The sequence below is a fragment of the Ailuropoda melanoleuca genome, chromosome 15, assembly GCF_002007445.2.
Source record: "Ailuropoda melanoleuca isolate Jingjing chromosome 15, ASM200744v2, whole genome shotgun sequence".
Lineage (NCBI taxonomy): Eukaryota > Metazoa > Chordata > Mammalia > Carnivora > Ursidae > Ailuropoda > Ailuropoda melanoleuca.
Window position 1 is genome coordinate 65,421,270 of NC_048232.1, and position 13,289 is coordinate 65,434,558.

General features: G+C 39.2%; 2 protein-coding genes across 5 annotated transcripts in view; both read right to left on the reverse strand.

The window, feature by feature from the left end:
* The window catches only part of NR2C1 (nuclear receptor subfamily 2 group C member 1), a 45,251-nt gene extending 37,677 nt beyond the window's left edge, over nucleotides 1-7,574 (reverse strand). For 2 of the 3 annotated variants that reach the window (XM_019799676.2, XM_011225013.3), the window contains exon 1: nucleotides 7,339-7,574. The gene's annotated coding sequence lies outside the window, so the exon portion shown is untranslated. The remainder of the gene's footprint in view (nucleotides 1-7,338) is intronic. The other variant, XM_002919243.4, reaches the window with a different exon arrangement.
* Nucleotides 7,575-8,525: 951 nt separating this feature from the next.
* FGD6 (FYVE, RhoGEF and PH domain containing 6) overlaps nucleotides 8,526-13,289 on the reverse strand; it is a 110,971-nt gene continuing 106,207 nt past the window's right edge. For both annotated transcript variants that reach the window (XM_002919242.4, XM_019799675.2), the window contains exon 21: nucleotides 8,526-13,006. In XM_002919242.4, the coding sequence (XP_002919288.1) occupies nucleotides 12,970-13,006 (37 nt within the window). In that variant the 3' untranslated portion in view covers nucleotides 8,526-12,969. The remainder of the gene's footprint in view (nucleotides 13,007-13,289) is intronic.

Below are 13,289 nucleotides of genomic sequence, written 5' to 3' on the forward strand. Positions count from 1 at the left end.
GGAATAAATTTGACCAGAAAGGCGGACTAAGAACAATTTTTCCCCTCTGGACCCCTCTCCAACCAAACATAGAAATGTATGGTGCATGCGTTGCAATATCAAACTACCTACTTGTAAAGCCTGTTATGTGTCTGTAAAGTCTGTTAGGTGTCTGTCAAGCCAGCTTATAAAATTAAGATTCAAGTCTAGAAGGGCACAGACACAATGATATAAAGTCAAATCTATAATTTCATTTTCATTATTACTTTTCTCATTAAACTATCAAGGAATACATATTTATATGTAGATAAATCCACAAAATATTTCAAATACGTCATATAATCTTGTTCATTAAAAATTTTTTCCACCATTTGCAAAAAGGAGGCAGATTATCTAAATTAATAACAAATTATGGGATGCCTGGGTGGCTCAGTTGGTTAAGTGTTTGACTCTTGATTTTGGTTCAGGACATGATCTCATGATTGTGAGACGGAGCCGTGTTTCGGCTCCACACTGGGCATGCAGCCTTGCTTAGATTCTCTCTCTCCCTCTGCCTGGCCCCCCAACCCTAGTGTGCTCTCTCTCACTCTAAAACAATAAATAAATAAATTACAAATTGTATCCAAATGCATTAAGTTTTACTAAAATTTAGAAATTCCCAGAGGACAGTATTATTCACTCTGATAAACGAAAGAATTAGCAAGGGGGAAATGATAAAAATTGGTAAGAATGAAATAGGTAACTGGCATAAAATTAGGCATTTATGGTAATGCATTAGTCACTTCAGTTGTGATAAAAGCTCAACTATGGCTAGTTTAAGCAAAAAGGCAGGGGGTGGGGGAAACAGGATACACACTGCTAGGACCCAAGCAGACCTGATCTTGGGAAAAACTGGAGCTAGGGTTTCTCAAGAAGGAATCTCCTTATTTCTATTTTTTTTTTTTTTAATTATCTGCTCTTATTCTCCCTATGTGGCTTATTTCTTACTTTGTAGTAAAAAACCAGGAAAGGAAAAGTAGTCTTCTCTGATCACAATTTTAAAATGTGGGTTAATAGATTCTGATGGGCCCATCTTGGGTTATGTGCTTATCTTTGGAATTAATCACTGTAGGCAGGCCAGAAGAGGGAATGGAAGGTTAATACGATTGCAGGATTGGCAACTTCCACTTTTAGAAGGTCTATTTACCAAAAGATGGGAGACTAGCTACTGATACAATCATCATGAGCCAGGCAACCACTTCAATTTGTTTCTACTACTGACACACAGAATTCTTCAATCAGAAGTCCACTGAACACTAAGCTACTCAAAAATCTTACTTCAGCACTAACTCTAATTTTCTGTTGTCAGTTGGAGAAATCCCCCCAAAAGAGAAGGGTAAAAAACCCTTATTCTTATAAAATATTCTATCAAGAGTTCTCCTTTAGGCTACTTCCAGATCAAAGTCCTTCTAATTTCTTGCTCTGTGAGTTTAGTAAAAGACAAATTTATAGTTTTATAGCCATATTGTTTTAAATAACCTCTACAGTTTCTAGAGAATTCACAAAATAAATTAATTTTGTTGAACTCTTTCTAAACATACCAAAATTTGTTTTGTTTTAAGACCATAAAAAGGCATAAGGAGTGAGGACAAGGCAGCCTTTTAATCCTCAATATTAAAAACGAGGCCTGGAGCCTGAAGTACTAGAAGCTGTTAGACTTTCTCATGAAACAAAAAAGATATTAGGGGTTATCATTTACCCTGATATATTGATAAACAGAATCTTCCTGATGAGAAGAGACTACTGTCGTTAGAAAAGAATCAAATTAGTTTTGGGTTACCAGTCCAGATTTTATTCCCAGCTTTCAAGTTAAAAAATGAGGAAGCTCACGAAGCGGAATTCAGTAACAGCCTAAAGAGATACAGTCTTGAATGCTTTCTACAGAAAAATTAAATTTATGCTGAGTGAAGTCAATCAATCAGAGAAGACTATTATATGATTTCACTGATATGTGGAATTTAAGAAATAAGGCAGAGGATCATAGGGGAAGAGAGAAAAAAATGAAATAAGATGAAACCAGAGAGGGAGACAAACCATAAGAGACTCTTAATCACAAGAAACAAACTGAGGGTTGCTGGAGGGGAGGGGGGGTGGAGGTATGGGGTAACTGAGTAATGGACATTGGGGAGGGTATGTGTTGTAATGAGCACTGCTGGATATTATATAAGACTGATGAATCGAACACCTATACCCCTGAAACAAATAATACATTATATGTTAATTAACTGAATTTAAATTAAAAAAGAAAATTAAATTTAGAAGATATCATTTTTTAACGGAATGATTCATTATTCTTAATGAAGACAATAAAATACTTCAAAATAGGCAAATGAGCATGAAACTATTTATCATGTATTTATATGTATACGTATGCATATAACATACACAGCTCAAGGACAGTACTAATGTTGTAGGCCTCTGAACAAGGCTTATTTTCTCCCACACCATAAACACTTCTTCTGAGATTCTTCTAAGTCAGTTATACCATAGTTTCTAATGACTTTATTACTGCCATTCATAGCTTCTACTCTAATACCATTACTCATTGAAAATTTTGGCACTGAGTGTTGTCCCTTTCCTGCCACCAACATGGATGACTTCGGTGACCATGGACAATCCAAACTACAACCAATCTAGTTCCAAATTTCTTGACTTAAAAGTCCAATAATACTCACCTAATTGCAACTATACTATTTTGCTACCAGATTGCTCTAACATATTTATTTAATATTATTTCACCTCTTAATATTCTTCAAATTCCTCCCTTTATCTATAGGATTTGAGGTGTCATTTGTTAAACTTTATTTTCTAGCTATACACACTACTTGTAATTTCTTGAATTTACCATGTTGCTCATGCTTCCATGTCTTTGCTAATGGCTTCTTTTTCTACCATGACCATGGAATCACTAGATCGATATATGTTTGTTTTCTAAATTTAACTCCAAAAACTGAGGCAAAACAAGCATTCTTCACATACCGATGGAAGTCTAAATTGTTATAACCTTCTTAGAAAAGTTAATTTGCCAATGCGTATCATGAATCTTGAAAATGTTCACGTTCATTGACCCAATAATTCATTTACTATTCTACTCAACAAATACTTGTTGAGTGCTTACTATGGGCCAGGCATTTTTCTAAGTGTTAGGCATAGAGCAAGCAGTATTAAAACAAACTTCCCTTTGTGAAGTTTCTATTTTGGTTAGGTTAAACAGACAACAAATAAATATACAATACCAGTAAATGGTGAAAAGAGGAATGGAGAAAAGTAGAGCAGGGATTAGTGACAAAATGCTTGGGGACAGGGAAGGAACTGCAATTTAAAAAAATTTTTTTTTTAAAAAGATTTTATTTATTCATTTGACAGAGAGAGAGACAGCCAGCGAGAGAGAGAACACAAGCAGGGGGAGTGGGAGAGGAAGAAGCAGGCTCCCAGCGGAGAAGCCTGATGTGGGGCTCACGCCCCGAGCCAAAGGCAGATGCTTAACGACTGAGCCACCCAGGCACCCCGCAATTTTTTTTTTTAAATAAAAGGTCAGAGATGGCCTTTCTGAGAAGGTGACATCTTAGCAAAGACAAAGATTTGCACAAAAATTTTTTTCGTTAAAATAACGGATGAGGAAAATGTTTAATGACAAAGAGAAAATGCTAATGACAAACTGAATGCAAAGATCAAGAAACACGATTTTATTTACAACTGATTTTTTTTTTTAAAGATTTTATTTATTTATTTGACAGAGATAGAGACAGCCAGCGAGAGAGGGAACACAAGCAGGGGGAGTGGGAGAGGAAGAAGTAGGCTCATAGCAGAGGAGCCTGATGTGGGGCTCGATCCCATAACGCCGGGATCGTGCCCTGAGCTGAAGGCAGACGCTCAACCGCTGTGCCACCCAGGCGCCCCTATTTACAACTGATTTTAACTATGCAAAACACAAAAGGACTAAAAACAAACATTCTCAAATATTAAGTGACTTTTCTAGATGAGTTATAGGCTACTTTCTTCTTTCTGCTTTTTGAATGGGTATTTACAGTTGTAAACAGAAAGTAAGCATTCCCTCATCTTTAGCCTACTGTATCTTGTGCCCATTTATCTTCTACAACACCCTGTCCTTTGCATAGATGACCCATCTCTAATAGACTTCTAAGGAAAAGAACTGTGGTTTTCAATGAACCTCTAGTATTTAGCAGTGCGTACTATTCACATCTAACTTCAGTAAGTATTTACTGGAACATATTTACCAGGCACTGTGAGACCTTGGGTGACAGTGTACAAGGCAGAAAAGATCTCTGCCCTGCAGGGCTTATATTTTAGTGAGAAAACAGATTTTTAAAAATTACCATGTGCTAAATGCTATGAAGCACACTAGGAAGGAGTGATAATAAAGAGAAAAACAAAAATGGCGGAAGTTTACATAGGTAGTAGTGCCCTAGACCTCAAGTCAATCCCATTTTAGTACTTATTAAACGTATGACTACATGTCACTCACCGTGAGGCTCAGTTTCCTCACAAATGAAACGGATTCAATATAATCTACTTCAAAAAGTTGTAAAAATTCAATGTCAGTAAAAATGTCTACACCAATGGTTAAGTTTCTTTATATCTAAGAGGTATTTTCTCAAAGCTGAACGAACAAAGTGCTCAATAAATGAACAAGAGGAGCTCAGAACCACCATACTAGAGAGGGAGGCTCTGGAAAAACCTTAGAGATATCTGAGTTAGGCAGTGAAGATTAAGTATTTTCACCAGCCTGAGGGACAAAGCAAAAAGCATGAGGATGCTGTCTTTACTGTTCTAGAGCTAATTAATATACAGAAAACAAACAGTTCTACATTTTTGGCCCTGAGTTTTTTCAATTTACCAAGATCTCACTTCTACTTATCCTCCCCACAGAAAAAAGCAGAGTATGAATGGTGCTATCCTTTTTTCCATTCAGATTCAAAATTTTAAGTCTGTGCTCTGACATCAGAAACAGTTCATTTTTTCCCCACCAGACCCACGACCATCAACTGATTGTAGGCTGCTGTCATCCAAAACAGTATTTTGCAAACTTTGTGTTGTGAGCCACTTACAGATGGGGAAATTAATTTAGTAGGTCAGATTTTTTTTTAAAGGAAAATGGAAAAGAGTGTATCAGATATAGTGAGGGTAAGAATAGTCTCAGTAAGTCTTTATTTCAGTTTAATCTGTGTGAGTGTGCTGAGTCATGATGCAAAATGTATTTCCTTCTGGGGGATGCAAAGTTTGAAAAAATGATATAAATATGACATAAAACAATGATTCTATTTTTTCCAGTAGAGTGGGTCAAATATCTCTTTGAAAATTGATGGCAGTTAAGGTTTCTTTCACTAGAAAACACAAACTCACAATTGTGTGAACACTCACACTACAAATGACAATATATGCTGAATTTTAAGGGGTTCATAAAACCTCTTGTAGACTTGAAGGCCTTTCAGTTAACCCTTCAGGTATAATTTCAGCTACTGCTGAGTTTCCAGAACATATATTTAATACATACGGCTTTGTGTATGCGAAAAGCCCCATTAGGCACGAACCATCTTTGTATATATTTGAAGTGCTGTCGGCAAAACCATTAGTGGTAAGCACTCCTGACAAGCAACAGTATCTCGGTGCACTTACAGAATTGAAACATCCTTATTCTCTTGCTTCAGAACCATCAATGTCTTTTTAATGGCCAAAGGATAATGTTTCGGTCCTTCTCCTTTTATATTTTTCAATATGTACCAAGCTTCTGAAACATGCCTGCCACTGTGGACACAGAGTTTCTTTATAGTTTGACTTCCTCATCTTCCCATTTTATCTCTCGTCGCCTCTCTTCGGGTCAAACTGGGATGTTCTTTATGCCTCGAACATACCAGCTAAGCTCCTCTTCCCTCACTTAAATTCCACCTGACCTTTAACACTCAGTTCAAATTTTTAAAAAAATCCAATCCTTTGAGATGGGTCCAGCATTTATTGCGTATATTAAAGCAAATGGCTAGAATTCACTAAGAGACTTTTGTAAACTGCTAATATCATATGCAAAATTTCTGTAAAGATACATTTTCCCAGGGCTTTCATAAAAGATTTTAAGAAGCTGCAGACGGTCCTATGAATCAAAACAAGGTAACTATATTTATACCATTAATTGTTTATGCTGTTTCTTTTATCTTTTCTCTTCCCCAAGGGCAGGTATTATACGCTTTGTGTGGCAAACACAAATAGAACATATTTTAGGAATATGTGATGCCTTTGTGTCTCCCTCAAAACTCTTCCAAAAAACTGAAATGCCCCTACAAAGGATGAGATTTGTTGCCTTTACATGCGATCCACTTTTTTTTTTCCCCAAGAACAGAAACATTCCTCTGCTAGATCTACCAACTGGACATAAAAGCAAAATTTTAAAGCAATCATCATGTACGAAGCAACCATAAAACACTGTTCAAGAACTTCCAAATCGAAGGCCTATGTACAACACCCAGAGTAACAAAACCTGAAAGGCCTTAATTTCCAGTCTCCCTGCTTTTCCTTTCCAGTTATTTGTTTAAACAAGCCGACCTACTTAGTGAAGGTTATGAGATAGCTTGGCAACATTTGTAACTCATAAAACGGTTATGTGCAGGAGTTGCAGGCAGAGTTTCTTAACAAAAGAACTACTGCAAGTGGAGACATGCCCAGGGCAGAGGACCCCGGGCCGCTCCATTTTTCTCAAAAGAGACGGGTCCAAAGGCAGCGAGCGGCTGCTCTCGCCCTATTTGTCGTGAAAGTCAAGGGCGCTGCTCCGTCCGTCCCATGCAGGCACGAGAATTAAAAAGCGACCTCAGGAAGGGACGGAGGCCCCGGCTCGGGGACGCTCGAGCCCACCGTGCACCCCCGGAGCCGGGCCGCGGCGCGCGGCTCTCCGAGGCGGGGGAAGCTGCGGCTACGGCGGCGCCGAGACGGAAGCTTTTCCTGTAGGTGAAAGGTCAGAGGCGCCGCAGGAGGCGCCGGGGGAGAGGCTGCTGTGCGTACCGTGCAGCTCACGGACTTGCCTCCCGCGCCCCGGCCCCGCTTCGCGCCCCGGCCCCGCTTCGCGCTCCGGCCCCAGCTACTGCCTCAGGCTCTCTCCGAGCCCCGCACGTTCGGCACCGCCACTGCGGCCACTCTGCGCGCTCCCAACCCAACCCGAGCAGCCTGCCGCCGCGCTGCCGTACGGGCCGGCCCTGCCGGCCGCAGACTGGGGGACCTAGGGGTGCGTCCGTTGGCAGTTAGGAGGAAGGGACACCCCGCCCCCCGCCCTAGGCGCGGCCACGGCTGCTTTTCTCCCTATTCGGCACTTCTTACCGGAGCTTCTCCGAAGAGCTGCGTCCCGCGCCGGGCGTAGACCGGACAGTCCCACTGTGGTGGCTGCTTGGGGTTCCGGGAAGAGACAGATTGGAGAAAGCTCAAGGGGGTAGGGTAAGGAAAAGTGGGGGCAGGGGGCTTTTGGGGTTTGTGTTTTTGTGGGGGGGGTCAGAGTTCGTGACCCCTCCCTCGGCTCTGCGGTACGCGCTCTCATCCGCGCCTGCGCGTTACCGGGGAGCGGCGGCGAGGAGGTCGTGACGTTCCCTGGGTGGAGGAATGAGAAAACCGAGCCTCTGAAGGGCCGCTGCCCCCTATCGTCTGGGAGGGAAACTGCCCCGCCAGAGCGGCCCTGTTAAGGATTTTCAGAAGACGCGTGAGCTTAGCCTCCCTTTTGCCAAAGGTGGTCGGTCGTTAAAGGAAGTTTTGAGACGTTTCAGATTTGAGTAATACTAGATAACCTTATCAGTTTTGGGCAGTTGGGTTTCTAACGTGGAAAACTGGGCTGTGTTTTAGGGTATCTCTTACCTTAATTAGAGAAGTTAACAAGTCTGGGTAGGTCCCGACAAAATATTTAAAATTCCCTTTAAACCAAGCTAGGGCAGAATCCTCCACAGTCAGGCAAAGATTTATTTATCAGCTCTTGTGGGCAAATACGTATAATGGCTAAGTGGAGCAAGAATTATTATCACTTAGAATGTAAACTTCTTGAAGGCTTGCTTTTTTTGTCCAGCGGTGTGTTCCCAAGCATACAGAACAGTGCCTAGTGGTCAATAAAGATTCGTGAAATGAAGAGGGCATTGACAGAACATTATGACAGTGACCACCTGTGTGTGGCACTGAGGTGTGGTAGGAAGAGCTGTCCTGTCTGCAAAGCACTGTGTGGTTTGGACTTTAAGAGAAGGGATCCTTGAAATTTCTTTAGTATTGACCAACACTAGAAAAGCAGTTCCAGATTCAGACCAGAAACCCAAGTCAGGAAAAATAAAGGTGCACTGGGAAGGAGAACATCTCCTCTGTCTTTTCCCTCTGGAACTAGGCAGCAGGACACAGAAAAATGGCATGCAACAATCCCTAAGAAGGGGAATATGCTTTATGCCTCATTCTCTGAAAACCCCTCTGTGGGGTTCATCTTTAAATATATGACTCTAGAAAAATATATGGCTTAAAAGACATCATCACACCCAAAAGCAGATACAGTAAATTTATTTTGTATAAATATACATATTGACATTATTTACAATACTAGTATTTTATTTATAAAGGATCTATATCTATATGGACAATACGATACAAACTATTATCACTTTAAAAAGTATTTCTAGAAATTCATGTCATTTAAAGAAACAATATAGTATTTCAAGACTGGTTCTTAACATGCTATGACCAACTCATATTAAAGAGAGTTGCCCCCTTTCATCTCCCCCCACCAAGGGAATTTGATATTGAGGCTTTCTGAAAATTTTCTACCTTTATCTTAAAATAAAATTAAATTCTACTAGAAATTATCTCTTTTCTTAAAAGGGAAAGTCATAGATAAGCTTTTCCTTTAGAGAATATGAAATGTGGCACAGGCTCCAGAATATTTGTATGTGGAAGGCACTTAAAAAAATAAAAATCAGAAGGGATCCATTTGGAGTACTTTAATTCACCAAACAAATACTGAGTGCCCATAGCATGCAAGGTACTCTGTCAGATGCTGAGGAGGAGTCTCAGATTCTCAAGGATAGAATGGGACAGGCACCATAAGAAAGGCTATGGAGACACAGAGAAAGGAGAGACTAAATCTGGTCTGGAGGAATAAGGGAGGAGGAATAGGAGAGAGAAGGACTAGGACCAACTGTCACAGAAAGAAAAGTCTTGGATACACAGGCAGAAATAGGTTGGAAAGAGGGTGAGAACAAAAAGAAAAAAGGTTGGGGTGGGGTTAGCTGGAGTGTACGACACCTGAGGAAAAGTGGTCCATGCCAAGCCCACTGGGAAGCCAATGAAGGTTGCAAAGAGCAGGGATGAAACTAGGTTAGAGCTATGCTTTATAAGATAGCTAAGAGAGACCTTTGTGTGAGACCACACAAAGACGGCGTTGGAATTAGAAGAAAAGTTATTTGTATCACTGGGAGGAGGTAACGAGGACTTGAGCCAGGGTCTGTGCAATAACAGGAATGAAGATGGACCAAGAGCAATAGTAAAGGGTCTTGTTGAAACTTGGAGGCAGATTCTGGAGCCTAGAATAGTGTTTTTCCATTACAGAAGAAAATAAACAGATCTGAAGGAACAGAAAGTGAAGTCATGTAAAGTTTAAAATGCTTAAGAAGGACTCATGTCAATGTCCAACAGGTAGTTGCAAATACGGCCTTGCAGGATGGTGGAAAGAGTAGGTCTAAGACCTGAGTTATAATGAGAGCATGTGGGGGGCTGTGTTTGAGTTGCAGATGAAAAGAATCCTGTCCTCACCTTCTATGCATTTCAACAACTGTTTTCTCGTAAAAGACACAGGATAGGTATTTTGTGAGAAACGGATACAGTATTTGCCTTCAAGGCATGTATGGTATAACAAGAGAAATAGGATTTACCTTTCTGGAAACCCTGGGGACTACATTTGACTACAGTGGATCTGATGTCAAAAATGGGAATACAATTGATGCATACTCTAAGACAGACCAACATATGCTATAACAACATTTAAACTAAGTTTTAAATAACAGGCTTTCCCTATTTCTAGATATATCCTACCAACATCTGGTTAACAAAACTACACTTTAAAGTTATCTTCTTCACTTAACTTGTTTCGTTACTGCTTTATATTAAAGTTGTGCTGATGATCTCATTTTAAGGAACATTACTACATACTCAAAGACTCAAGCTTTGGTTGAAAAGAAAATTAAGGATCTTGGGCAAAGGACAATAGGATCATACTGGGTACATTAGAGAACAGGAGAAAAGAGGTTGGAGAGAGGTTCAGAAATGTGGGATGATGCCTAAGAACCTTTCTTATTTTTCTAGGACTCTGATGGATCCTCTACATTTACAGCTGTCACAGTTAAGGAGGATCCTAGACTGGGGGGGGGTGCACACCAAGAATGCCATCCTTACTTTTAGCACCTTTTTGCTTAGCTTTACAACTGCTCTTCTTTCTCCTCCTTATGAATAAAAGGAGAAACCTGAAAAGGGTATGATGGAAACACGTGCATCAGTGTAATAAATATAGTATTCTTGGGATCTGGGTACTGTGTACACTTCCTCATAGAATGCACCCAATAGGAGCACGTGAGTAGCTTAGTCGGTTAAGCGTCTGACTCTTGATTTCAGCTCAGGTTATAGTCTCAGGGTCCTGAGATCGAGCCCCGTGTTGGGCTCTGCGCTCAGCAGAGAGCCTGCTTAAGATTCTCCCTCTCCCTCTGGCCCCCCCCGCCAAACACACCCAATATCATTTTTTCCTCTAAAATGTTAGCCATCAGGAGATATATTTTTTAAAGTAACTTTACAATAAAACATATATAGTTGGGTTGCTCAGTTGGCATTAATTGAGCCAGGTTAAATAAATAATCAGCTTTAGTAAGTTATGAAGGACTGATGAGAGGGGAAAGGAAACGTAATAGCATTCCACATTTAAAACATTTTTTGGGGGGGGGGATGGTAATCTGATAGCTTCCTCAAAAGGCTATACGTATTTTACATTTTCAAAACCCTCCATGGGGCGAAGCCAATAGCCAGTACAATCATACATGTGTTTTAGATGTAATTAGAATTAATAGAAGTTTGTGCAGTGTTTTTTCTCTTGTGATTTATAAATGGTTTCTTGATTTAGCCAGCTGTTGGAAGACAAAATAGCCTGGCTGATATTTTTTTAGATTCTGAGGTTTAAACCAAACCTTCCAGTCAGAAGGCTGAGAGCTCAAGAGGAGGGGGGCAGAACTCCAAATAACTTGTCCTTTGCAAAATGCTAGACCCAAAGAAGAAGGAAACACTTTATAAGATATAACCTTGGTCTCCAAAAACGATACGCTGAAACTGCAAGGATTTTAACATGGAAGCCTTATTTATGTTCTCTTGATTAAAATTAGTGAGTTGCAAAGAAGTATTAGTTTACCTACTGTGACGGAAAGACTGGGGAGATAGCCTGTGAGGATTGTGTGTGAGGGTGCAACAGGGTTTAAAATGATCCCACAGCAAGAAACAGCCAGAAAAAATGACAGCAGCCAATTCTAGATTTGGTAGAGACTCTGGTGCTGCAACAAACAACATTTGAAGGGCTTCAGAAAGGCACTCAGTAATTTCTCTTGGCAATGGTATCACACTGAATTAGGAAGTACTTTATATAAAAGCAGAAAGGAAAACTCTTGTGCCCTTTTGTGAAATATTCTATGGATGGCCCTGCCTTTTAAGATAATTTATTTTAGTTTAGGCTCAGTCAATAAATGTATATTATAATCATAGTGTGAATTTCATTTTTCTTCTACTCATCAACAGTTTTATGTACAAAGGAGTTCACGTTAAATGGTAAGTGCACCAGAATTATGAATATAAATCTTTCCTAATGAGGTGCACTTTGGCAGCTGGTTAAAGAAATAAAGGATTTGTTTTAATTACCAGGGAGGACATAACACAAAGTAGTATTAAATAACCTTTAAAAAATGAATACAAATTCAGTTAACACTGGCTTAGAATCTGTGCTTTTTTGGTATGGTAATTCCAGTTCATTTTTAAAGCACAGTATTAAAGGGAATGGAACATTCTTTTTAGATGCAAACACCACCACTAACTTGGGCTCAGAACACTTATAATACCGAAGGATATTGTGTAATATAATGCCATATTTTGCTTTTTTTAAAAAAAATAACACATTTATGTTTGTGTTGAACTGGTAGCTTTAAAAAAAGGATTAGACTTTATATAAAGACCATAGAGTTAATTGTGTTCCTCTGCAAATGAAAACATCCTCTTTCCTACTTACATAGCTCAGTTCAATGAAAATTTCACATTCTATGCCTTTGCTCTAATTCCTTGATGATGCAACATTATCTCAAGCCCAAAGAGGTACAACAGAAATACTCTAGATAATTTACTGGAATTTCATTTCACAGTTACTGAGGTAGGAGTTGGCCATGTGTTTTTCCATTAAAAGATGCAAAAATTCATCTAAGTTTGTTGATTCAAAAACATACGGTTTTTTTTAGTCAGCAGTTGTATAGTAATTTCTAAACCAAACACTGCATGGAAATTTGCTCCTCGATGTGTGTTTTTTATTTACAAAGACTTACCTCAAGTAAGAATGTTACAATGTAACACTACAAAGCACTTTGAGAAATCTGTGTCATAAACCTTAATACAGTATACGATATTAAGATAAGTTTTCTGGTTTCTAAAGAAAAGGTACTTTAGAATTCAGTGTGAATCTCAGAAATAATTCTGACCATTAAGTAAACATCAAAATTTTAATAAATAACATACACAAAAAAACAAACATTAAAAAAATTACCTTATACCTAACAAAATAATTTGTAATAATTGATGAAGATTTTGGCTGGATTTATCTTGGCAGTGTTCATTTATATAAAATTTTTCTACTGCATTTACTCCATTCTGATGAAATTCCACCCATTTGGAATCACAGAAGGGATGAAACCAATATCGCTACAATATTGTGCCTTCCTGAAATGCTTCTATCCACCTGTTGGTAAGAGAAATTTGTTAGATTTGTAAAATGCAATTCTCCGTTAGGTGTTAAGACAATATAGATCACAGCTATGCCTGTGGATCCAATCACCCTAGCAGTATATTTAAGAAGTTTCCTATACCAAATTAGAATTCCGCATATATGGAATTGTCCTTTATTTGGTAATATGGCCGAAAATTTGGCCTGAAAAGTGCATCTTTTATGTCCATGAGGCATGAGGAAGGGGGCATTTCATGTAAAAGCTCTGTGAAGTCCTGATGATTCCATACAATTGGTT